The sequence below is a fragment of the Staurois parvus genome, unplaced genomic scaffold (assembly GCF_062004578.1).
Source record: "Staurois parvus isolate SC_StPar_1 unplaced genomic scaffold, SC_StPar_1.0 ptg000025l, whole genome shotgun sequence".
Lineage (NCBI taxonomy): Eukaryota > Metazoa > Chordata > Amphibia > Anura > Ranidae > Staurois > Staurois parvus.
The window spans coordinates 4,599-32,274 of NW_028317821.1; the positions used below are offsets into that span (position 1 = coordinate 4,599).

Here is a 27,676-nt window from a genome sequence, read left to right on the forward strand (position 1 = left end):
TGCACCAATGCCACAAAAAAATCCCAGTTACAATATGCCTGACAACACCTTAACATGCCTAACCAGGCCTTTTTGTGTCATTGATTCAGTAAAGGCTTCTTTCTGGCACCTTGACCATGCAGCACATTTTTGTTGAGTCATCATATTTATTTATTTCAGATACTTATATAGCGCCGTCAATTTATGCAGCGCTTTACACATATATATTGTACATTCACATCAGTCCCTAACCCTCAAGGGGCCTACAATCTAAGGTCCCTAATTCAAATTCATACATACATACTAGGGCCAATTTAGACAGGATCCAATTAACCTACCAGCATGTCTTTGGAGTGTGGGAGGAAACCGGAGTACTGGGAGGAAACCCACGCAGGCACAGGGAGAACATGCAAACTCCTGGCAGGTAGTGCCATGGCTGGGATTCGAACCAACAACCCTAGTACTGCCAGGCAGAAGTGCTAACCATTTAGCCACTGTGCTGCCCATATTGTGCTCCTTCAAAACAACCACACTGTCTTTTTCCAGAATAGCCTGTATTTTTCTTGTGGTTACCTATGGGTTTCCCCTTTGTATCCCGAACAATTCTTCCGGCAGTTGTGGCTGCAATCTTTCTTGGTCTACCTGACCTTGGCTTATCAAGAGATCCCCAAACTTTCCACTTAATAGGTGATTTAACAGTACTGATTGGCATATTCAAGGCTTTGGACATCTTATGTCCTTTTCCATCTTTATAAAGCTCCATTACCTTGTTACGCAGGACTTTTGACAGGTTTTTTTTTTTTTTTTGATCCCCATGGCTCAGTATCTAGCCTAGTCAGTGCTTCTACATAAGAGCTAACAAACTCATTGACTATTTATACATTGACACTAATTGCAATTTAAAAAGCAACAAATGTGGGACATTAACCTCTAATTGGCATTTTAACCCGTGTGTGTCACCTTGTGTGTCTGTACCAAGGCCAAACATTCCAGGGTATGTAAATTTTTGATCATGGCCATTTGGAGGATTTCTGTTATTATGATTTAAAAAGGAGCCAAACAACTATTTGATAATAAATGGCTTCATATGATCATCACCCTTCAATAAAAGAGCATTTTTTGGCATGATCAGTCATATTTTCAATATCAATGTCAAAATTTCACAATTTCTGCCAGGGTATGCAAACTTTTGAGCACAACTGTATGTCTGTCAGATAATACACCACTTCGGCCAGAAAATTGTTGCAATTACAAATGTTTAGGCATTCTCATGTTTATTTCTTTTGTTTGTATTGGTATGACACACAAAAGTGGACAAACAATAAGCCAAATCTGACACATTCCACACACAACCCCAAAAATGGACTGGAAAAAATAATTGCCACTCTCAATTTAATATTTTGGTAGCACATTCCTTGGAAAAAATAACTGAAATCAATTGCTTCCTGTAACCATCAATGAGTTTCTTGCACCTCTGTACTGGAATTTTGGACCACTCTTCTTTCACCAACTACTCCAGGCCTCTCAGATTGGAAGAGTTTCTTTTTCCAACTGCTGTTTTGAGATTTCTCCACAGGTGCTCTATGGGATTGAGATCTGGACTCATTGCTGGCCAGTTCAGTACTCTCCAGCGCTTTGTCTTAAACCATTTCTGGGTGCTTTTTGACATGTACTTTGGGCCATTGTTCTGCTGTAAGACCCATGGAGACCCAACTTTCTCACACTGGGCCTTACATTGTACCTTAGAATTCTGTGATAGTCTTCAGATTTCATAATGTAATGCATACGGTCAAGATAATCCAATGCTTGAAGCAGCAAAGCAACCCCAAACTGTGGCCCAGGGGCCAGATGTGGCCCTTTTGCTTGTCTTTAACTGGCCCTTGGGTCACTATTCCACCAACTGACACAAATGATGGGACACCATCAATAGCACTATTCCTCCCATTGATGCCCTCAATAGGGTCTTCTTCCTCCCATTAAAACCAATGATGGAACATTGTTTATGCCCACTGATGCAGTGGCATTTTCTACTCCTACTGGCCACAATCCCCCCACTCCAAAGCCTGAAAGACAGAAAACTGGCTCTTTTGCTAAGAAAATGTGGAGTACCTCTGCTATAAAGGACAGGCTTCAACTGGAACGTAAATTGTCAGATTTCTATACTTGCCCTATCCAGCCATTTTGATGATAGTTAAAAAAAAAAAAATGTACACCTCCGATCAAACATCCATTCTAGCAGCTGTGGACCTTCTATGAACTGCTGTAAATTTGCTTATGGATGATCATCCACCCATATAGGTTTATAAATCAGATTAGTGCAGGTGCAGCACTGTGCCGGCTAGCTCAGAGAAAAGCAGAATCAACAACGTGGTAGATCTATAGCTGCTGGAATGAAATATCAGATCTGAGGTATACCCAGATGTGGTATAGTGTTTTGGGGCCCTAATAAAAAAATAAAATCCATTTGCATTGTTATGCATGGTTAAAATGTTCACATTGGCAACTACATTATTGGTTTTATGGGTAATGTGCTCATAATGTCAGGTCAGCACTTGATTTTTTTTTTCTTTTGTGATGGGCACAGATAACTGTACTTAAGATTAGCAATTGTGTACCAGGCAGGTGAGTGGATATAATTAATGCATTTGTGGATATGGAGTCTCATACTTGAATTATGCTATAAACCACAACAGAAAAGGAGTATATTTTAAACAGGCGGGTTATTTCCTGTTCTTTGGGTGCAAAACTCGGTGAGGTGCTCCCACTCATTCCTTCCTTCCTTCCCTTCTAAACAATGGAAAATGCAAACGTACCTTGATCAGGATCTGATCTGGACAGAGGATGTTGATAATATGCCTCTGAGTTGCAGCACTTTATGTATGTGAATGCAAGTTATCTTACAAATGTATTCTAAACTGCTGATGTTGATTTAATGAGCCTTCATTCCTATTGTTTCCTCACAGCTTTGACAAAATGATTAGTGGAATGTATATGGGAGAAATTGTGCGTCATGTGCTTGTCAAACTGACCAGTCAGGGATTACTCTTTGGTGGTGTGTCAACACAGCAGCTTCTTAAAAAAGGAACCTTTGGAACTAAGGATGTGTCGGACATTGAGAAGTGAGTGATGTTTGCATCAATGTTTTAAGTTCAAAAAATTGCATTTTTTTTAATATTTAAGGGTGTTAAATCAATTTGAAAGGTTAGTATTACAAATATTGCACTGGATTATTACTAACAGTGTCTCTTAATCCTTTCATATACCTATATTGGGTTGAATATTCAATAAATGGAATCTGTACAGCACAGGATAGGCACCCAATGCAATACCCCTATCCTTTAGCATTGCACAGTACATGTTCTACTGGTCCTAACCTGGATCGACATTTTGCAACAATACATTTATGCCATAATTATATTTCTATTGATGGTTTATGGGGGGTTTTAAAGGGAAAACTTTTTTTTTTTAATCATTGTGCCAACTCTAAGCACAGGCAATACTGTACATAATGATAAATGCTGCCCAGCATATGCTGCAAAGCATTTTTGTCACTGCCAATGTGGTGCTCCTACATGGAAGTCTGGAAAATATATTCACTTGGTGGTTATGGAACTATTTTTTTCCAGACGTTGATGACCGTTCTGCATAGCTCAACAAAACTAGCAGTATTTATACACAGCAACAAATCACCCTATAGTATCCCAGAAAAGTTATCCACCTCCACCCTTGAAGGCTAATTAAACGAAAATATAAAACTTTTCCCTTAAACAAATAAATAACAATCAAACAATAAAATAAAATAAAACCAACATAAAACCATAAAAATGTCCAAAATATCAAAATATCCAAAATTCAAAAAATACAAAAAATAATCCCCACAGGATTATTTCTTACTTCTGAAAAAGTCATAGGAAGTGACGAAACGCGTGACTTCAGACGTATCGACGTTGACCGGAAGTGCGATCGCGGCCATCTTGGAAGTGGGAACATGTGGCCAATGTTTCCCTGAATCTGTCCACATTTGTATCCCTGTGAGGAGGAGCTGTTTTCACCCAGATTTTATGTGAGTTACCAATAAAGGAGGATATTTTATATACTATCTGTGACTGTGGATGTTCTTGAGGATAATGGAAGAAAAACCCTAGCATTGGATAAAATCGGTATGAGGAGATGATTAACCCAGAGTGGTGTTTTGCCCTGATGTTTCTTATATAGGGTAATTACCCATCAGCATATGAGTTGGAGAGTGTTGTTTTGGGTTTAGGGGATCACTGATGTATACAGGGTGTGGTGATACACACTTGCAGTGATAATTGGGAGCTGTTTTTTACACATTGTGCTTTTGACACTTTTTTATGTGAGAGTGTTTCACTTATATCTATATTCACTATAGAATATTTGCATGTGTATAGATACTCCTCTATAGAGTATACACATTTATAAAGATTTTTGCATGCTGCACAGTGAGTGGCACGTGTGTTGTATTATTTAAAAGGTATGACACTATGTCAAGTTTTTTCTTTTTGAGGTGTACTGTCATCAGGATTTGCGGGTATTGAGAAGGAGTTTTTGATGAAAGAAGAAAGAAAATTATCATTTACACCTGTGGGGATTATTTTTTGTATTTTTTGGATATTTTGATATTTTGGACATTTTTATGGTTTTATGTTTTTTATGTTGGTTTTATTTTATTGTCTATTTGATTTGTTATTTATTTGTTTAAGGGAAAAGTTTTATATTTTCATTTAAAACTAGCAGCATGTATGTGAAATATTTGTGCTTTCTCCCTTCTAGTGACAATTTTCCTTTTGAGAAAACTAAAAGTGTTTTGGCTGCCTTGGGTCTAAAGCCAAGTGAACAGGACTGTGTCCAGGTAAAGTGTGTGTGCAGTGCGGTGTCTTTGAGGTCTGCCAGGCTGTGTGCTGCTGGACTTTCTGCAGTTGCCAGCCGCATAAAGAACAATCGCCAGCACTATCTGGGTAGAGTCACAGTGGGCGTCGATGGATCTGTCTACAAAACAAACCCCAAGTAAGAAGGCTTTAACTTTCGCTCTGTAAACATTTTATAGCAGTATAAATGTTTGAGTTCTAAGTTATGGATAAAGTCTGTTGGATTTGTTCAACCTCCTAACTTTTTACTTCGCCTAACAGCTTTGGTCGTAATGTTTTTAGATTTTGTGTTGGGCATTGTGATAGAAAATGGCTTGGTGACTACATTGCCCAGCATAAATCAGGGTAGATGTCATGGTGAGGGAACAAGACCTGTTGTCAGGGACCCCAGTGGTTGCCGCGATCGAGTGCGGGTCTGCGCATGCGCGGTGTGCCCGGCCACACAAGCCTGGCACCAATCAGGGCGCCCTATTTAAAACCGGATTAGGCTGCAGTGAATTGCCGTATGGTCTTACCTGTTTCCTGAGTTCCTGATTAGTAGATTGTCTTGTTGCCGACCCTGCCTGATCCTGATTTGCTGTCTGTCTCCTGCTCTGATCCCTGGCTTGTCTGACCATTCTCCTGCTTAACCCTGCACGTTCTGATCTCCTGCTACCGAACCCGGCTTGTGACCTGTTTATCCCTCTGCCTGCTGACTTTGTACTACGCCGCCACCACTGTTACCGACCTGGCCTGCCCGACGCTGCTCTTGCTACCTCCTCACATCAGACTCTCACCTGCTATACACCTGCTACCACAGCTGGGTGAACCCAGGGGCTGCGACCTGGTCTCGGCCTGCTCCAAGTCCATCCCCACCATCGGGCCCTGGTGAACAAGCAGGTCGGAGTTTAGATTCCGTGCCTTGGGGGAGTCCAGTCTGTGGAGTGCTAGAGGCTACCGCGGTAGGATCCCTGACACGTGGTTTCCTGTCCAGGTCCTTCTCCCGCACCCCCCCCCCACAAATCTTCCAGAAACAGAGAAATATTTGATTCCTTTGGCAAGTTTGGCTGGTGTGACCCCTTTATCCTACTTTTTAAAGATAGGATTTTGCTGTTTTGCTTCTCCTTGGAAGCTGTTCTTCACCCTAGAAACAAAAAAAGAAAGTCATCAGCTACAAATGCTGCTATATAATTTAAGAATGACAGTAGTGGTGTATTTTTGGTTTTGTGCTGCCCTAGGCAAGACTAAAATCTGTCACCTCCCCGTCTAAATTTGCCCCACCCCTTCTTATTTAAAACCCACCCCTTCATCTGTAAACTCCACCTCTTCCTGTTAAAGCTCCATCTCTTCTCTGTACATTAAAAGCGGATAACGAGTGCATATATTTGGCCCCATCATTGGTGTCAGTGGGAGGAGTAGTGTCCCGTCATTGGTGTCATTGACACCAATGATGGGGCACTATTCCTCCCACACTGACACCAATGATGCTTGCATTGCTGACCCCTCATCCAGGCCCGGATCCCTCCTTCTTCCTTCCACAGCCAGCATACCTGCAGCAGCATCCTCTGCTCTCCCCAGATCCTGGCCGCACGGCACAGACATTTATTGACCAGCTGTCTTCCTTGTCCGGCCACTCTCCTCCTCTTCACTGGCTCCGACTGCTCCCTCACACCGATCAACTTCCTCATGCTGCCGCTCGGCTCCTCCTCTTTGCCGGTGTGCTTTTCATGGTCTACATATCCAGCGGCCAATCACCGGTGAGGAGGCGGAGCTTGCAGAGGGAGGGACAGACTGCCATAGGACCCCCAGTGATCCCGGGGGTGTGGCCAGATAAGAGAGGAATGGGTTGGCACGTCACCCAGGAGAAGGAAAATTCCCGGCCACATCATGGTATCTGTGATCCATCATCCCCCCGGGAAATGAGTGAGACTCTCGACACCCTCTCTACCCTTCCCCCAGCAGTGAATTCGTGGATCGAAACGAAGTGGGACATATGTAAGTGTCAGCAACCGACTGGCGGTAACCCACTGGCCAGAATTCCCCAGGGCGCGGAGTCTAAGCCTCAGTCTGCTGGTTCACCAGAGCCCCTGATGGTGGGGATGGACTTGAAGCAGCCGGAGACCAGGTCGCGACCCCTGAGGAATACCAGCTGTGGTAGAGGCGGACGCCAATGGCGTAGAGCAGGTGAGAGCCAGACGTGAAGATGTATGCGAGGTCAGACGGGCCGGGTCAGTACAGCGGAGCAGACAGTGCAGAGCAGCAGGCAGAAGAATAACGGGTCACAAGCCGGGTTCAGTAATGGGAGATCAGGCAATCAGGAACAGGCAAAGAATAGTCAGGACGTAGCCAGGGGTCAGAGCAGGAGAAGACAGCAGGATCAGGACAGGCTTGGGTCGGCAACAAGGTATCAGGAACACAGGATTAACCAGGAACACAGGAACAGGGCAAGACCAGAAGGCGATTTGGAGATGCACAGGGCAGGTTTAAATAGGCCGCCCTGTGCTCTCATTGGTGCGGCCGCGATCGCTAGTGCGCATGCGCGGCCGCCGCCGCGATCGCCTAGGATTCAGTGCTCGCTGGATCGGACGAGTCGGCGCTCTGCGCATGCGCGCACCGCCGAGACGCCGGGATCCCTGACAGTAAGCTACATAACAGCCCCTGTCCTAAGTGTCACTTCTGTGGGAAAAGTGCCGCCCTAGGCAAACGCCTTGTTTGCTTTGCGACAAATAAGCCCTGGCATGTACCTGTCCAGTAAACCAGCATGGTCCTCAACGGAGCCGGCTCTTCAGGTCCCTGGCACCACATGTTTACTTTGGGAAGCCAGCTGTGACTGCTTGCAGCTTCCCACTGTGCATGTTCAAGCCATGCTGCGCTTTGCGAATAGTCCTTGAGGCTTCTGGGACCTGTGATGTGTCCCACAAGGCTGCGGGAGAAGGGGAGTCATACTTAGTCTCCCACACCCCACTCGCCCTCCAAAAAAGTGGTAAAACTTAGAGAAGGAGGGGGGGGGAGCAAACAAGCGGAACTTCCCCCTTTTAGGCGACATTCTGCTTTAAATTTGTGCAATATGATGCTAGCCAGTTAAAGGCTAAGTTCACCTGTCTGAACATGTTACACCCGTATTTAGGGTGCCACGTGCTCAGCATGCACTCCCTTTCCCTCCAGTTTGCACCTCTTACCTCTTCAGAAGAAAGTTTGTAAGTAACAATGATGCTTCTTTGTATCTGTGCATCATGCTTATAAATGGTGTTTTAAAAACTTTGTTTTTGAGAGCCAGCTATTTGCTAATAATTGCCAGTAAAAAATACAATAGGAGCACATACAGGGAGTGGGTGCTATGTACACCCTGCATACTTTTTAAATTATTATTTTTTTGCGCGGGGGGGGGGGGGGCGCAATACATATTGTGTCTGCAACTGCACTCTGCAGTATGATGGTCTAGTTACTTGCTGCTTTCAGTCAATTTTCCCCTTTTTTTTTGTGGAACAAAACAATTGGACACAGCTGGACAAGCAGAACAATAACTTTTGTAAAATACATTGTCAGTTAAGTTGTTTTTACAGTGGCATATTTAGGCGGGTGTGGGGAGTGCAGTTTGCACTGTGTTGACTTTAAGGGGGTGCTATGGCCACTTTTTTTTTTTCCCATGTGTGGAACAGCGTGTTGTGCAACACCAAAAAAAAAAAAAAGTCAAAGTCAGCACTCGGTTCATCTGACAGTGGCAGTTCAGAGCCACCAGAATTAGTTGAAGATATATTCTGGTTCTCTTTTTATATCACTTCATTTTATTTTTCTTTGTTCCATATCCTTCCCCCATCTCCTCCCCCCGTTACATTTTCTTTCTTATTCTACTCTCTTCTACCCTCTCCTTTCCCCTAAATATGGTTACATACACTCAGTGGTGGTGGGTTTTATTTTTGTTTGTTCAACCTAGCGTTGACTGAGAGGAAAGAAAAGTCAGATTGCTTTACCAACACAAGTGATGTTGGTGCATCGACCTCCACCACTGTGCCTTTGTGTTTTTACAGGGGAACCGTTTCCTTCTGAATCTGCCAATATTGAATGTGGGTACAAGGCTTTACTCCTTTTCCCTCACATTTTATCCCCCTACGTCTGTCTCTACAACCTGCTTTATTCCTTTCCTGCCCATGCTTTTTATCCTTTCCTCCCACACTCTCATATATATATATTTTTTTTTTCCTTTTTGCTTTTCCCTCTCTGCCCTTCCCCACTTTATCACCTGTAGGAGTGTTTTGTCATTCAGCTACTGATCTCCTGTAGATCAATACAACTGGATATGTCTGTAAAGGTTCTTATTTATTCAAGTGTACCTAGTAGGTAGTTGCATTGAACTGAATGTTTTTTTCTGTAATGTTGAAGATGTTTCCTAGCTTACCAAGCCATTCCTTCAGGAAGATACTCCCCAGCATTTGAATTCACACTTAATCAAATCACCATAGAATGTGCAGATGTTAATTGTCCAAGATGGAAGGTGTGCAGTTGTAGAACACTGTTCTAGGTACATAATCCCATTGTTGTCAGCCTGAATAGGTGTTGGTGCTTTGATATACACAGCTAAGGCAGCACAGTGGCTAAATGGTTAGCACTTCCGCCTGGCAGTACTAGGGTCGTTGGTTCGAATCCCAACCATGACACCACCTGCCTGGAGTTTGCATGTTCTCTCTGTGTCTGCGTGAGTTTCCTCTGGGTACTCTGGTTTCCTCCCACACTCCAAAGACATGCTGGTAGGTGAATTGGATCCTGTCTAAATTGGCCTTAGTATGTGTATGTATGAATGTAAGTTAGGGACCTTGGATTGTACACCCCTTGAGGGTTAGGGACTGATGTGAATGCACAATATACAGTGGGGATCGAAAGTTTGGGCACCCCAGCTAAAAAGTTGTATTAATGTGCATAAAGAAGCCAAGGAAAGATGGAAAAATCTCCAAAAGGCATCAAATTACAGATTAGACATTCTTATAATATGTCAACAAAAGTTAGATTTTATTTCCATCATTTACGCTTTCAAAATAACAGAAAACAAATAAATGGCGTCTGCAAAAGTTTGGGCACCCTGCAGAGTTAATATCTTGTACTGCCCCCTTTGGCAAGTATCGCAGCTTGTAAACGCTTTTTGTAGCCAGCCAAGAGTCTTTCAATTCTTGTTTGAGGTATCTTTGCCCATTCTTCCTTACAAAAGTCTTCCAGTTTTTTGAGATTTCTGGGCTGTCTGTCACGCACTGCTCTTTTAAGGTCTATCCATAGATTTTCAATTATGTTGAGGTCAGGAGATTGTGAAGGCCATAGCAAAACCTTCAGTTTACGCCTCTTGATGTAATCCCCCGTGGATTTCGAGGTGTGTTTAGGATCATTATCCATTTGTAGAAGCATCCTCTCTTTAACTTCAGCTTTTTCACAGATGGCATCAAGTTACCATCCAAAATTTGCTGAAATTTTATTGAATCCACTTTTCCTTCTACTCGTGAGATGTTCCCTGTGCCACTGGCTGCAACACAACCCCAAAGCATGATTGATCCAACCCCATGCTTAACAGTTGGAAAGAGGTTCTTTTCATTAAATTCTGTGCCCCTTCTTCTCCAAACGTACCTTTGCTCATTCTGGCCAAAAAGTTCAATTTTAACCTCATTGGTCCACAGAACTTGTTTCCAAAATGCATCAGGCTTGTCTATATGTTCATTTGCAAAGTTCAAACGATGATTTTTGTGGTGGGGACGTAGAAGAGGTTTTCTTCTGATGTCTCTTCCATGAAGACCATATTTGTACAAGTATCTTTTTATAGTGGAATAGTGTACCACAACTCCAGTGTCTGCCAGATCTTTCTGGAGGGATCGTGCAGTCAAACGTGGGTTTTGAATTGTTTTTCTCACAATCCTGCGAGCTGTTCTGTCTGATATTTTTCTTGGTCTTCCAGATCTTGCTTTAACTTCCACTGTTCCTGATGACTGCCATTTCCTAATTACATTCCGAACAGAGGATATTGACATCTGAAAACGCTTTGCTATCTTCTTATAGCCTTCTCCAGCTTTGTGAGCGTCAACTATTTTCAGTTTCAGTTTTCTAGACAACTGCTTAGAAGAACCCATGGTGCTGATTGTTGGGGCAAGGTCAGATGAGTCTGGGCATTTAAAACCTTTGAGATTGACATCACCTGGTCTTCCCAGACGATGATTGAGAACAATCCATGACACTGGCAGGTCTCAGTTTGGCAAAGGGGGCAGTGCATGCTATAAATTCTGCAGGGTGCCCAAACTTTTGCAGATGCCATTTTTTTGTTTTCTGTTATTTTGAAAGTGTAAATGATGGAAATAAAATCTAACTTTTGTTGACATATTATAAGAATGTCTAATCTGTAATTTGATGCCTTTTGGAGATTTTTTCATCTTTCCTTGGCTTCTTTATGCACATTAATACAAATTTTTAGCTGGGGTGCCCAAACTTTCGATCCCCACTGTATATGTAAAAGTGCTGCGTAAATTGACAGCGCTATATAATTACCTGAAATAAATAAAGGTGTTAATTGTCAAATCGCCAGGGTGGAGGTTATCTTGGGTTGTGTAAGGGGTGGGCTGGGATTTAGGGATTATTATTCAGGATTTTTTATAGCACCAACAGTTTTCTCAGCACTTTAGAACATGAGGGCAGACCGTACAGTTACAATACAACTGAATACAGTAGGAGTCAGAGGACCCTGCTCATTGGAGCATACAATCTAAAAGGGAGGGTCAAGTGATACAAAAGGTGATAATTCTGGGAGATGAGCTGATGGAGAAAGTTAAAAGTACAGTTGTTAGGATGGAATAACTAAGTAATGGTCTGGCACTTCACATACATTAATGTATATTGTACCAATAGCTGAATTCCACCAAAATGTGCCAAAATCAATTCTTCTGGTGCTTAATAAATATCTTTGCGGAACTCCTCTGTGTTCCAGCACCATGTGTCAATAATATTACACTCGCCAATCATCCATGACCCCTTACTTAAAAGGACACTTGCGCTTTGTATCACCAGGATTTTTGGTCTCAGTGGATTTTTTTCTCTATATTCTCCCCATTTATTTCACAATTCCAAATCAACTTAAGTCAAAATAAAAGATTCTCATGGTTTAGTATATGTATTGACGTCACTTCCATTTCTGGCAATTTGAACGCACGTCGGCTCTGGGGGGAGGAGGAGTGGTGGTGGTGCAGTATAGCTGAGTGTATTTGTTCCGAGGAGTCGATCTTCCAGATTGTAGCTATCTGGCTTTGCCATCCTCAACCTGGCTTTTAAGGTGCAATACCTGGATGCTGCTTGACTGGACATTGCATGGGTAGTCTAGAAGTGACCTTCAAGCACTGGGTTCAGTGTAAGGTGCTTTCTGGACCATGTACTGGTAACAAATTAATCCCAAGTACTTTCCAGGTCTTGAACTGATGGCATTGCCTCAACCCTTACTGTGCTGTGAAGGTTGCTGGGCACTTTTTTTTTTTTTTTTAATTTCCTGTTTTTTTGCCATGGAAGGTGTTAATAATGTTGGACTAAGTGCTGACATCCTATGCTGAGTGAAGTGTTGTGCACAATGCCATTTCCCACCCTGCAGTACCAAGGAAGCATCTCGCCACTTCTGCTCCTGCTTGTAGAAGAGCCATGTGGATTTATGACTCAAAGTTCATGCCTGCTGCCCACCTACAGTGACACCTCTCACCTCATCTACTGCCAGATGTCTGGGTTTTATGAGTACTCAAGGCCCTGCCTCATGCCCTGTGATTACTTGCCTTACTGCTGCATGGTTGAAATATGTCTGGTTCTAGACACAGAGGGGACAATACTCGCACTCAAGGCTGCTGGGGCTTGTCATATGTCCTTTTAAAGGTACCAATGCACCAAATGGGGATAGCAGTGGATGTTCTGGTGCCTCTGATATCTATATGCCTTCCTCTCTTCATCTGCTTTTATGACAATTTCCCTTGCTCAGGATTACCCCAGGTGAATGTACTTTGCCAACCTGGTAAGGCTTCTAACTGTTGCTCCATGGGCCCTAACAGATTGAATACTCCATCTATGTATAATGGGGCTTCCTGTGCATGCAGGTTAGGCTAGAGTATGATTCTCAACACCATAACATCTGGATTATTCATTGCTATTTTTAGTTAAGAATGGTAACCTTCCATCCCTTACACAAAACCTTGTATTGGGAGCTCCCATATACCTTCCCCCATTTTTTTCATTGTAACTCCATGGAATCAAGCTTTGGTTCTCTCTGCTGTTTAGGAGCCACCTTTTTGTATGTGTTGGAATTATTTATACTTTCACCCTACAGGGTTTCTTTCCTGGTAGCCATGTAAGATAAGCATCTGACTTGAAAGCCTTTCCATGCTTGGAACTCTTGGACATTTAATGGTATCAGGCAAATTGAGACCTAGGCCTTTCTTCTGACCTAGGGCAGTCTCTGATCCCCTCTTCAAGCAGGACACAATTATTCTGTCCCTCTTTGGCTTCAGTTCTCTGACAGGATCTTTTCTTCCTTGTTTGGCTACTGACTCTGACTACAGCAATTAACTTTTTTTTGTGGCCATCCCAGATGGGACACTGTAGGGTGATTTTTTTTTTTTTTTCCTTTTTGAGATTCTTGTTACACCACTCTGGGTGCGTTATGTAAACCAGCTTCCAAACTTGTTGTCAAGAGGATTGTGTTTTCTCCTTCCCCTTTGATACTTGACTGGTTAAGTGTCCTTGATATTTCTGGTATAAAACATCGGTTTTACTATGTTAACTATTCTTCCCATCCCCCAGTCAGACTGCTTTTTGATGTTCCAAGGTCTTGGAGTCCATTTAGGGATATGGTTTCTCCCCTTTTCGGTTGGTTTTGTGTTTTTCTTTCTGTATCATGCTGTTGGTACTGCTTTGCTACTAAAGTGGGGGACATGCTAATAGTGAGAGGGGGTTATCTTTGTCTGGACATTTATTTATTTATTTTTCATTTTGTATTTTTTTCTTGTCAGTATACAATACTCCTATAGGCAGCAGTATAACATGGAGGTTAAGACTTACTGTGTACCTGAATGGACTCCAAGAAAACTGTTTTGACAGTACAACATTCCTCTGGGATTTGTTTTTCCTCTCCTGGTGTCCAAGGAATTAAGCATAAGTAGAAAAAGTTCTAACTTTTCCCTGTTCTTTCCAACACTATAACAATGACTTGCAGTTGGAAAAATTGCACACAGTCTTTAATACCTATCTAAGGAGGCATGTTACATGCTACCCTTTTATTAATTTTTTTAGAAAAAGTACAACTTTGAGTGGTCACTTTTTTTTCCCCTTGATACTGATTGGCATTATCATAATTATAGGTCTTATTGCTACACAATTAAACTAGTGATCTCTACACAATTATTTCTCTGTATATCTTTCAGATTTGGTGAACACCTCAATGAAGCTTTGAGAGAGCTTGCTCCAGGATGTCAAGTTAAGTTTTTGGTTTCTGAGGATGGAAGCGGAAAGGGCACTGCCATAGTAACAGCTGTAGCTCAAAGGCTTGCAACCCAGAGAAAGCACATTGATGAAATCTTAGCCCCTTTTCTTATGTCCGAAGCAAAGCTAAAGGAGGTTCAAGGCCGTATGCGTAATGAAATGGAGATTGGTCTACATAGGCAGACACAGCCTGGAGCTACTGTGAAGATGCTTCCCACCTATGTACGCGCTACGCCAGATGGAACAGGTAACTGTCAAATGTTGATCAATCTCCACAAAATCATGTATAATGAGCTTTGTTTTCATGGGAGACAAATTAGTCAATCTATCCTCAAAGCTAAAAATTGATGAGAAATTATAGGTTATGGATTCTAAACCTGCTATGATTGGACCAGCCTACGTAAAGCTGAGTGACATTCCATGAATTAAATGCCTTTTTTCCCCCAGACAACCTAGAAGCTAGTTAATTGTAAACCCAAAACCTATTCAGTATGTTTGACATTTATGTTTCACTGTAAACCATTTTCTTCAGCAATTCCTATTTGTAAATCTGTTAAGTTTCCTACCTGGTGATCTTGCCAGTAGCAACATTTCCTGTTTCAGGCTGATGGGCCTAAACCATTCCCTACAAAAGTAACAGCAACCTTTACGGCTTGCTGTGCACACTCCTGCAGTAGGTCCTCGGGTTACCCATTTTCAGACTTGATAGAAAACTCCATGACTAACTGAACTTGTTTGGCTTACAGTGTTGCTGTTCATTGAGAGGCAGTGGCTTAGCAATTCAACAGGAAGTATTGTCCCTGGCAGGAACATCCGATAAGAAATTTCTGCAACAGATTCACAAACAACTTTACACAGCAAGAGGCAATACTAAACATAAATATATATATATATATATATATATATATATATATATATATATATATATATAAAAATCCGTTTTCCATTCCTGTAATTTTTTTTTTTTTGTGTGTTTATTGGTGGCTGACACTGGGTAACCTTGCTTTAAAAACAAACCAAAAAAAGAGGCTGCCATTGCTGAACTCTGACATTGGCTATGAATAATTCTGCTTGGCAACATGTATTAATACAAACGTTCATATTTTTAATAAGTTACTACTGTCCAGTCTGACCTTAACGGGAGGTTAGCAGCTATGGTAATTCATGATTTATGTGCCATGAAAAAATCTTTGGCTTCTGTGGAATTTACTACCTACTCATTAAGTGGTGTTTTAAATGGCAGCTTTGTTGTGCTTCATGAATATCCACTTAGTTTTTATTAGTCAAAAGTGGTGCTGCTGTGGCAATGTTGTTATTTTGGCGCGACAAAGGTTGGTTACATTACATGGGCTGATGCCATTTTTAAACAGAGGATGATTTTTTTTTCTTATGCTGGGCTCTGCTTGAGATAATGAATTTAATTTTTCCTATTACAGAAGTTGGAGAATTCATTGCTCTGGATTTAGGTGGTACCAATTTCAGAGTTTTGTGTGTAAATGTGGGCTTGAAAAATGAGGGTGGCGTACAGATGAAAAGCAAGACCTTTACCTTGCCTACTGAAGTGATTCAAGGGACTGGAGAAGGGGTATGTATCTCCCTCTTAAGAGCAATGATATTTTGAAATCTGTAATGTACAAATTTTAGACAGTGGTTGATTTAACCTAACATTCCCTTCCTTTTTGTGTTCTAGGATGTCCAAATTCTGCTAGAATATTCCAATATTTTATACAAATTTCTAAACTCCCACTTTGCACCATAAAATTGATTTAAAAAGCTAAATGGCAGCAAAACAAAAAAAGGCAACACATTAATGAATTGAATATAGTTTATAGTACAAATTTTGGATAGTACTCATTTTTGTAAGGCATGGTGATGTATATAGAAGTATTTGATTTTTTTTTTTTTTTTGATTATTTATACAAGTAGAGCTGACATCAAGGAACAAAAGTTAATTAAACTGGGAGATCTGAAAGTGAAGATATAGATATAGATACAGATCAGCAGAAGAAGTGTGCTATTTACAAGGACTCCAGGCAATAAAGCAGAGGTGTGAAATGAGCACCATTTGATCATGGCATTTTGTCCGTTATCTGTCTAGGAGCATATTTTTAAAATAGACAAAAAATACAGCTTGGCTAATGTCTCAGGAGCACATACATCTCTTGTCCTCATTTAGGGAACAATGTAATGTATTCAGTTTCTGAATTAATGTATATTCCTGGTCCTTCCTGTAACTGGGGTTGGTTTAGGAGTAGAGCAGGTTTACGTTGCAAAGTGGATTTTCACAGATTTTTAGTGAATGAGGTGAAGCTAAGTAAACTTTCATTTTGCAAAGGAGATCCAATGTGCATCTCTTTTTACTTGATTATTTGCAAGGTGAATTTTCACTTGGCTTCACCTCATTCACTCGAGTGAACATGTTCTATTCATTTATTATTCAACCCCATTTCACTTTAGAATAGTGACCCACCATGTTATATACTGAGGGCAATTCAGCAAAATTGTTCTGTCAATAGAAGGTCCTTCCTGCTGTTAATAATAAATTGTTGCAAATGTATTCGCTGATGAAATGGTTGCCTATTTTAAGTAATAAAAAGCCATGTGGTGAGAATGTATTTTTGAGATTGCTTTGTTCCAACATAACATTTCTTTAAAATTTTAAGCTTTCTGTAAATCAATGCACTGTTAAACTATTATAAATGTACGTACATCTCTGAAAAGCAAAGACAGTTGACACCATGAAATTGATAAAACTTTTATTATGGTATGCCATAACAGATGAGGATAAAATGTGACAAATCTTGCAAAAAAAAAAAAAAGAGTAAAATTTGTCCAATAAATTAGACTGGGCATTTTCAAGTAATTTGAATTGTCCTCCATTGACTCTGCAGACCTAAGCCACTACCAGTGGACATTGTTCTGGGCAGGAGACTCAATATCAACTGTTGTGTATGTTTAATTGGGTAAGATGGGGTCTGGTCACCTTTTTTGGAACAAGTTATTACAAACCTTTTTTATACACCTTGTCTGTGTAGTATGAAAATTCAATCTCATAAAACCAAGTATTGGTGCTGCAACCCATTCAATCGCTCAGCAGAGTTTACAGGTGCTCAATCCACAGTTGCTCGGCTGTAAATGATACTCCATTAAGATGATCTGCACAACCGCTATTGCTCTTAAAATATTGAATTTATTTTGAAAGCCACAGTGTACAATTACAAATACAGCAAGTTACACATACTTGCTGTATTTGTAATCGTACACTATGGCTTTCAAAGTAAATGCAAGATTTTAAGAGCAATAGCGGTTGTGCAGATCATCTTAATGGACTATAGTATGAAAATTGTCAACACAGTGAAGTCATCCATTTTGGGACCTATACCTACCTTTTTTAGCCTTTCTGTTTTGAGCTTGTGTCTCAGGGAAGTTTCCAGTCTTTTCTGTCCTATATATTAGGTCTGCTTATTTCATTACATTGATGCAGTGGAATTTGAAATAGTGTCATAAATATATGATTCATGACTGTGTTTTAATCTTGGATCTGTGCAGCTATTTGATCACATTGTGGACTGCATCACAGAATTTCAGAAAGACACTGGCCTTCAAGGAAAGAAACTACCTTTAGGCTTCACATTTTCCTTTCCCTGTAAGCAGACCAGCCTTGATCAGGTAAGATGCTTTTTGGAGGTACTGTCCATCTACTAATATGCACCATATTTAGCACATTCAGAAGTAGAATGTCATGATGTACCTTAAGAATTAAGCAATTACCTCTATGCAGTTTTATTACAAAAATGTAATAAAATAAAACCTAAACATTGGTTTTGAGCTTTTCCTAAAGGTTTCTGACAACCTTTTTGGTTCATTTTTAAATGGTTTATCAAAACCTATTGTTTCTATTCTTTGGAGGGTTGTGAGGGCAATAAAATGTTCTGAACTAGCTAAAGCAGGCCAATGACGAGTCGAAAACAAACAAAATGTTTTGTTGTTTGAAAAACAAAATGGCACATACGATTGGGCCATCATTTGTTTAGTTTTTCTAAACAAAATCCAGCATTTTGGATCAGGCACTTTCGTTTGAGACCTGAACATTGAGTGTCACTGCTGGCACACTAATGATGCGAAAAGTGAACAGCCAAGAATTTTTGTTGAGTGCTTGACTCATCTATGGCCTGCTCAAGTTCATTTAGAGTTGCTTAATCAGTTTTGAGTGGGTGTGCCCTTCAGAAATGCACACCATAATAACCGCAACACTTTCCTGACCCACACATAGGGGACTGCCATTGTCAATCCCCCTCTGAATGTGCTGGTTGTCTGTAGTGCACTGACCAACTAGACTCAATAAGCATTGAGTCGCTGACCAGCAAGAAGCATGCATATCTGTAAAATTGAAGTCTGACATCCCTTATTTTCATATTTTGTTTTAGTTAAGTGAAACAAAGTATTGAAGCAAGAGGATAGGCATGGCAGCCAGAAAACTAATATTTGCAGAATAGAAAATGGAAACCTCTGTGTCTTGGTCTGGAAAAAAATCATTTAAAGCTTTTGTATGGTGTTTCTTTTCCAGGGTATCCTAATTTCATGGACAAAGGGTTTCAGTGCATCTGGATGTGTAGGGGAAGATGTTGTCAGGCTTCTTAGGGAGGCAGCCAGTCGTAAAAACGTATGTACCCATGTATAGTACTTTCAATTTGTCTTCTTTGTGTATGAAATTCCATTCTGTAGTTAATGGTGAACCCCCCCCCCTTCTTCTTCTTCTTCTTCTTTTTTTTTTTTTTTTTTTTTTTTTTTTGGGGCAGAACCATGATTTCCGTGTGGTAGCATTGGTGAATGATACAGTGGGAACAATGATGTCCTGTGGATATGATGATACAGCCTGTGAGATTGGACTGATTGTTGGTAAGATGTGCTGTATATAAATTATATTTTAGCATAAGCCATCAAATTGAGTGAGTTTTTGTTGTGCACATTTGGATTTATTTGGCTGAGGTTTCTTGTCTTTTACAGGAACAGGAACTAATGCTTGTTATATGGAGGAAATGAGGAATGTGGAAGTGTTGGAAGGTGTCGAGGGACGGATGTGTATCAATATGGAGTGGGGGGCATTTGGAGACAATGGGTGCCTTGATGATATTACTACTTCCTTTGACAATGATGTGGATAAGTTCTCAATAAATCCTGGAAGACAAAGGTATGTTAAAATGGTGGTAGTACCTCTTTAGAGCATTTCTAATATCACCTTAAGCCTGTTGTTTTAGGTTTACATCAGTTAGTCAAAATGAGAAGAAATAATGTCCTATGAGCCGCACATCACTGCAAGACCCTGTGCATAGGTGTATGACAGCCTCAGCCTGGGCTCTGCCACCGGAGCCTAATTGTGACTAAGCTTGGGGGTCAGAGCGAAACACATTGGACCTGGATGGAGCCTGGGCTGAGGCAGTTATATACCAATGCACATGGTCTTGCAGTAATGTGTGGCTGATAGGACTTTCTTTCTTCTCATTTTGACACTTGGAGCTGAGACGAGCTCTGTCCATGCCTATGCTCTTAGCTATTTGTCTTAGAAGTGGACTCATTGGAGTCTTGAGTGGCATCCACTAACTCTGTATTGGTTCGTATAGACTGTGTTATAGTATTTTTATACATTAATACAGGGATTAATAATCAAAAACATCTACCACAAATTTTTGGTCCTTTTTTTAAACCTAGAAATGTCGAGAAATTATTTGAGAAATTTCTTGAAAACGGGACACTCGAGCATTCCTTTTATCAACATAGGCACAAAAGAATAGTTCATTACTTACTAGCAGTCCTGGACAGGGATGAGTGGATTGATTCAGAAATGATGCAGATTTATTTTTTGTGGAAATTAATACTGACAAGTTCAGTCTGCAGAGAATCCTACAATTCATGAATCGCTGAATTGCCTGCGTTTTTGAACTACTGATTTATCACTCTTCAGACAGATCTGCATGTTAATATTTAACCAAATTAAACATTTGCATTTCAAAAATATTCCTTTTCTTCAGGAAGAGATCATTGAAGTCTCAAAAAATAAAGAAATAACAAGAAAAAAAGGAAGCGGGGGGCTGTCCACATGTCAGCAAGGTTCTGTGCTCCTGTTTACTGGTTAACAATTTGCCTGTCCTTAAAACAGGTTTTATGTAGAAACAGATATACTTTGCTTGCCTAACTCTGATCTTCCAGCAAAGAGGTTGTTTGCTTGAAAACGTGAACTCCCTTACCCTAGATTCACACCTAAGCGGTTTCAGCAGCGTTTTGCAGAAGCGCAGTACTGTCCATTTAACATAATTTCCTATGGGACACGTTCACATCTCCGCGTTTTCACCCAGTCCATTTTTTGGAAAGGGTCAAGAACGTTTTTGAATGCAAAAAGTTGTGTTTTAGGTTCTATAGACTTCAATGGAAATGCCGCATAAAAGTTTGTAGTGTGTTTTTGCTGCGTTTTTTGCATTTTAAATCTGCCTAGCAACAAGAAAAATAAAAAGCAACAAAAATGCATCACAAATACAAGTGCAAAACGCAACGCAGAAACGGGTCAAAGACAAACTGCATAGGTGTGAACCTAGCCTTAAGGTGGGTAGTAGGGCACGTTGGTGGATGATGCTGTGGAAGTATGGCAGATGATGATGGATGGTGTGTAGGGAAACTGGTACTGAGCAGCACTTCTAAAGAGTGGAGACAAACTCTGTGCAGAAGAAGGTGAAACAGGAGGGCGCTTCGAGTGCAGTATTCCAGGTCAAGTTTAATAAAAAGCGGTCAATGTGGTAGTAAAAACAGGCTCTAGTGTAATCCATCAGTATCAGCGCTCTGTCCTGTATGCGATGGAGCCGCTGTGTCAGCCAGCAGCTGCAGGGGGAGCTTGAGGAGAGGTGTTTAAAGATGGCCGCCGCTCTGTTCGGACTGTTGGAATGCATGGTGTCTGTGGAACGGAAGTGACGTGAGCATGGAGCGGTGACACGTTTCGCAGCATGAGCAGAGCTCCTTCAGGACCGATGTTTAGGCTTAGGGAGAGCCAGTTAAGTTAAATAGGGTAAAAAGAAATGGGAAAAGGGGCGGTCAGTAGGAAGGTACACGCCTCCCAAAGATCAAGCTGGATGTAAATACAGAACGGACTGTTTGGTGTGAAACAATAGGGGACTGGGAAACCAAGAAATAAAAAAACAAAAAGAGAAATAAAATGGAGGCAAAAAAGCGATGGAGCCGCTGTGCCAGCCAGCAGCTGCAGGGGGAGCTTGAGGAGAGATGTTTAAAGATGGCCGCCACTCTGTTCAGACTGTTGGAACGCACGCTGTCTGCGGGCCGGAAGTGACATGAGCATGCAGTGGTGACTCATTTCGGAGCATGAGCAGAGCTCCTTCTTCAAGAACGATGTCCAGGCTTAGGGACAGCCAGTTAAAGGCGGGAAAAGGGGCAGTCAGTAGGAAGGATGTAAATACAGAGCGGACTGTTTGGTGTGAAACAATAGGAGACTGGGAAACCAAGAAATAAAAAAACAAGAAGAGAAATAAAATGGAGGCAAAAAACGGAACTGTTTGTAAGAACTGAGTGGGGGTGTATAGCATATTGAAGAATAGTTAAAAACGGGATTTGAACATTATCTAAGAAGATATATAAAAATAATAAAAAGGATAATAAAATTATAATTACAACTGAGAGATGGGTAAGAGGGAAAAGAAGGGGGGGGGGGGGAAATTGAGTGTGCAGACGGGTATCTGCTGTGGTGTGACAATGATACACATAGGTAACCTGGACACATTAGAAAATAAAAATTATAGTCAAGAGGTTACAGCATAATCATGGCACATAAGTACAGTCTAAACAAAAGATGACTACATAAACGCATGCATGTAGCCGCAGGCAGAGAGGAAACAATATGTGTATGTGCATAGATGCATGCACACAAAAGCACGCACGTATATGCAAAAACAAGTGCACAACCCCATACAAACATGCATTCACTTGCATTAGCACACACAGGCATAATGCCCAGCACAAAACAAATTGTACGGTACTATAGGATGGTATGGGTTTCAAGGTCCTCATTCAGACCAAGAGATAGTACATCTAATGTGTAAATCCAGGTCTCCCTATGGCATAAGAGTTGGAATCTCAACTCTCAGGACATCAGTGGGCATGGCTTCAATTACCCAGACTCTTAGACCCTTAGTGGATTTAATATGTTGTTCTGAGAAGTGTCGGGGGACACTGTTCTGGTCAATGCCTTCTTCAAGACGGCGGCAGTGTCCACCAAACTGTACGAATGTTCTTCCTACATAATAAAGACCACAAGGACAAGCCAAACAATATAACACAAACTCAGAATAACGTGTAAAAGTCAGGGATCTTATGTTTTTTTACCTTTTTAATGTCTTTTTGGCCTTGGTGGACAAATGGGCAGGTTAAAAAGAGTGATTTATTGCATCGGTACATGCCTGTATGGTTAGCACTTCCGCCTGGCAGTACTAGGGTCGTGGGTTCGAATCCTAGCCACGGCACCACCTGCGTGGAGTTTGCATGTTCTCCCTGTGCCTGCGTGGGTTTCCTCCGGGTACTCCGGTTTCCTCCTACACAAAGACATGCTGGTAGGTTAATTGGATCCTGTCTGAATTGTCCCTAGTATGTGTATGTATGAATGTGAGTTAGGGACCTTAGATTGTACACCCCTTGAGGGTTAGGGGCTGATGTGAATGTACAATATATATGTAAAGCGCTGCGTAAATTGACGGCGCTATATAAGTACCTGAAATAAATACTGGATAGTTTTAAGTGGCTGGAGCTTTGCTGTGTGTGAGACAGATATTGATGACTTTATGTAAAAGACAGCAGTTTGGGTATTCCAGTTGATAGATTCCCCACAAGAATCTGGAAGATATATCTGTCCACTAAATAGCACCTTTTCTTTATCATTTAAAACCTGATTACGATGTTGTTAGAAGAAAATTTTAAATGTTTCAATCTTCAAAATTCCTCCCAAGGTGTGTGTGGGTTTTTTTTTTCTTTTTTAATGCCTTTCAGAGCCATAGCTTTCCATACCATTGCTTTATTGCAATGAATGTGACAGCGTGTCACCTCTTATTGTCTCCAGGTATGAGAAGATGATCAGTGGAATGTACCTGGGAGAGATTGTACGCCAGGTCTTAATTTTACTTACAAAGGATGGAATTTTATTCCGTGGCAACATTTCAGAACAGTTGAATACTAGAGGCCTATTTCCTACAAAGTATTTATCTCAGATTGAAAGGTAAGAGATTTTTTTTTTACTGTATTTAGCTGCATTAAATTTAGATAGTCTTTCTGACTGTACTGATCTGAAAGAAAATGTTCATTGCTATTTCTGGGCAGTTATAGAAATGTAACAAGCCATTTGGGGGTTTTCGATAGGAAGGGAGGTCCCTGATGGGCATGAAATCATGCCACTGTGCATAGTAAAAGCTCAGACTATGAGCTGTTATGCTAATTAGAGGCTGTAAAGTGGGTGCATAATTTAAATAGTGGTTAACCTTGTAAGGGCTTCATTACTGTTGCTACCTTTTGTACCCGCTGTTCCTGTTTCACTTTTCATTCTATGAAATTTCTAAATCTGGCATGACCACTAAATATACTTTCTGTGATCTTGGTACTAAATTTGAAAGTGCCATTTTTGAGACTGTTGAATGAATCAGAGTTGTTAGCATTTTTTAAAATCAAACACATGAACATATTAACCAATGGTTTGGGACATTTGAAGGTCCCTTTTAATTAGACATGCTTGTTCAGAAGTGTTTTTGTTTTTTGTTTTTTTTTTAAGTTTGGTCCCCAAGGCCTAATCTGTAGAAACGATGGTGCTCATATGCCGTACCAATGATGGCCAACAAGCCTGACACAAGTGTACATAGTTTTAAATGAATGGCTCTATATTAGACTGTACACCAGTGGTTCTTAATGCACAGTTGGCCAAGAGGTGAAAAGAAAATTATTTGTGTAGCTTGACTCAGTTTTTTAACAAGATGAATAAACTTCTCCATGCTTTTTGAATTTGTGATAAAATTTGGACATGCGGTTACCTTTTGATTTTTAAGTGGGCTCTTCTGCGCTCTCATGGGTATAGTGAAGGCCCACCTCACCAAAAGCTGTCAGGTTATCCTTTTTCTAACAGATTTCCTTTGTGAGCATCTAGTAGTTCTTCTAACTCAGCTCTGTGAATAGACAAGAAAAAGCAGGACCTGGAGGAGGATGGGGCTGGAGCTTATGTGCCAAATACACAATATTGCATTGTATTTACAGAGATTATATACAAATTATACACCAGTTGTATCTGCTTCCAGTGACAGTCTGGGACTCCTGCAGGTGCGATCCATTCTAACAAAACTAGGTCTGAAGAGCACATGTGATGATACGGTTATAGTGAAGGAGGTGTGCACTGTAGTGTCAATGAGAGCAGCTCAACTGTGTGCTGCCGGAATTGCCGCTGTTGTTGAGAAGATGAGAGAAAATCGGGGCCTTGATCATCTGAAAATCACTGTAGGTGTGGATGGAACGTTGTATAAGCTGCACCCCCAGTAAGTGAACTTCTATGATTTGTGAAATGTGATATTATTGCTTTTGATTCTATGCTGTGTTTGTGAGGAATGCCATACAGGATAGGACAATGGGTGGTGGCAATATTTGAACGCTATGTATAGATTTGCTAGTAAAATTTTAAAATTTTTGCATCTTTTATATAACATAAATGGTATGTCCACGTTTAGCCTAGTTAAGGTAATCCACACAACCCTACATTTAAATTTGAGATGTGTGTTAGTGAGTAGGATAACTCATGAGTGTCCACTGTGGCTTGGAAACTGCAGTGGTAAGAGATTACTCAAAGCTCCAGGGTGTTCAACTCGTACATCCCCCCCCCCAGCAACTATCATGAAACCAGACAAGGCAATCTCTGTACAGAGGCTGTATTCTAAGCACTGTACCAATGGATGGATAAAGATCCCATGCAATGGCTGTTCTAGGGTTGGGATCTAGGGTGCAGAAATGTCACCTCTGGTGACCCCAGTGATAAAATGAGTTTGGCATATTATTTCATTTTAGTATTGACATAACACTGAAATCTTAGTTGACTTGGTCTAAAATATCAAATTTTGTGAATTTCCTGATTCCTTGATTTTTTTTATTTTTTTTTTCCTGCTTTGCACACTCCCCTCCAATATGGCTATGTTATGACAATACCTTTTTTGCAGCTTTGCTGGTGTTCTTCAGAAGACAGTGAAAATTTTGGCCCCTCAGTGTGATGTTTCTTTCCACCTATCTGAAGATGGTTCTGGTAAAGGGGCAGGCCTAATTACTGCTGTTGCCTGCCGTGTTGCTGATGCTGAGCCACGGGCAGCTTAAACAAAAAAGGAAAGTAACAAAAATAAGACCCTTTAGGAAAAGAGGAATGGGAGGCTCTCAGTAGTGTTGTTTCATCCTAGGTTACTAATGCAGAGCCACAGACTGTTTATTTTTTTTTTTTAAAATTGCATTATATGAATATTTGTCTTGCAGAACTTTTTACTTCCAATGTTAAATAACTTTATAAATGTTCTATTTATATGGAATATTGTGTAAAAAAAATAAATATTTTTGAATAGAGCTGGTGTTTGTGGAATACATGCAAATGGTTATGTAGAGATGTGTCCGCTAAGCCCGGTCTTGTGTTTACTGCCTAGCAGGACCTCTTTCAAGATTCTGTGCTCAGGAGTTCTGTCTCACATTATATGTCAGACTGTTAACATACTGTTCTCTGAAGCTTACTTGAGTGTGATATAGAAAGCTTAGTCGGTTGATTAGCTGGCCGGCCAATATCTGAGTTTTTCATCAGGGGTTGAATTAAGCTTTAACAGAAGGGATGATCCCAGTTCTTCTGAAAAAGTTATTTGGCTAGAATATGTCTCTTGCTAGCAGGCAATGTTCACAGCCACTTGACTGGAACCCAGGCCTAGAAGTCTTGGCCCTCTGGCAGGCTGTGTGTGTGGAGTTGCAAGTGAATCTGAAGCCGCAGTCAGAAAACTGAAATGGAGTCTCACTCAAAGCTCGCACTTCACAAAGGAAGTTGTGTTCTCCTGCAGTTGAACCGCCACCCAAAGACTTTCAGCAAGAAAACCTGTACGAGCCTGCAATTTCGATATTCCACTTTTGAATTCTCAAAGTTGTGCAGTAAGGTATTTCAAAAGATACCCAAGGACTCAACCTGCAATAATGGAAACCTTGAAATGAGCTAAAAACACTGCGTTCCTGACTGTGTCTAGCTTTGTGTCTACTTTGAGTCACCAACCAAAAATAGATTTAGCAGCAATTGTTTGAAATTCCTTATCTCGGTCAAGGCTAATGACTTGGGAAGCTTTGAAGCAAAGGTATATACAACTAACTGGAGAAAATATAGATGTTTTTATCCTATTTCACCTTTTTCTATCCTTTCTAAAGAAATTTTTAATGTAGGTCTGCTTTAGCTTAAAACAACTGTGACAAAACTGTTACAGCAATATGCAGGGTTTCATTGTAAATCATCACTTAAAGTGATTGTTCCCTGGCACCAATATTTTCTCAGTGAATTGTATGGCACGCACATACACATCGGGAAAGACAAGGTGAAATTGACACTCCTGCTATGTGTACTAATTCCAAGGAAGTATTGGATTTTCAATTGCTGCATTGATTTTCAGCTCAATGACTAACGTTATTGACATAGAAATCTTAACATGTTTTAACCTGTTTACCTTTCAGTTTGGTAAATTAGAAGATTATTTTTCCATGTATAGGATGGCATCACCTGGGCTTACACATCACTGGATAAGTCATACAGTTAAGTAACGAGCAATTTCAGAGGGAGAACAGCAATGACAACCTGCATATTCCTTTCATCCCTTTGCTCAGTACAGATCCCCCAGTGATTGACAATCCACTGAAAATCTAGGGCTACATAGGCAATTTTTAATCTGAGATTTAAAAAATCTTAGTGTTGTAGTGTTACTACCTATTGAGCAACTTTTCAAATGTTAGTCTTGTGAGATTAAAATAGTATTCAGTTCAAAACAAATTTTTTTTTTTTTTTTTTTTTTTTTTTTTTTTTTTTATTGGAGTTTGCCAATCCTTAAATGTGGTGTCTGAATAAGGTTCCCTATTAGGCATTTTTTTTCTTCCTGTATTTATACCTGGTGATTTGGTCAGTAACACTCTTTCGCTGGCCACTTGTTGAATTTCAATCCCTGTGTGGTCCTGTTCCAACCCCCAACAAACTAAAAATCCCAGCCCACTTGCCAGAATGCAATAAACTGAATTGACCCTAACCGTTCACATTAAAAACAAGGAGTTTAGTTTGCACA

General features: G+C 40.7%; 1 protein-coding gene across 1 annotated transcript; it reads left to right on the forward strand.

Moving 5' to 3' along the window:
• The first annotated feature begins 2,831 nt into the window (after positions 1-2,831).
• On the forward strand, positions 2,832-25,946 carry LOC149471169 (hexokinase-2-like). The gene is made up of 11 exons (XM_089693608.1): positions 2,832-3,098; positions 4,774-5,007; positions 14,264-14,568; positions 15,758-15,906; positions 17,871-17,990; positions 18,889-18,984; positions 19,121-19,220; positions 19,329-19,512; positions 23,431-23,586; positions 24,650-24,883; positions 25,556-25,946. The coding sequence occupies exons 1-11, from the start codon at positions 2,953-2,955 to the stop codon at positions 25,704-25,706; spliced, it is 1,875 nt and encodes a 624-aa protein (XP_089549734.1). The 5' UTR covers positions 2,832-2,952; the 3' UTR covers positions 25,707-25,946.
• Positions 25,947-27,676: the final 1,730 nt, after the last annotated feature.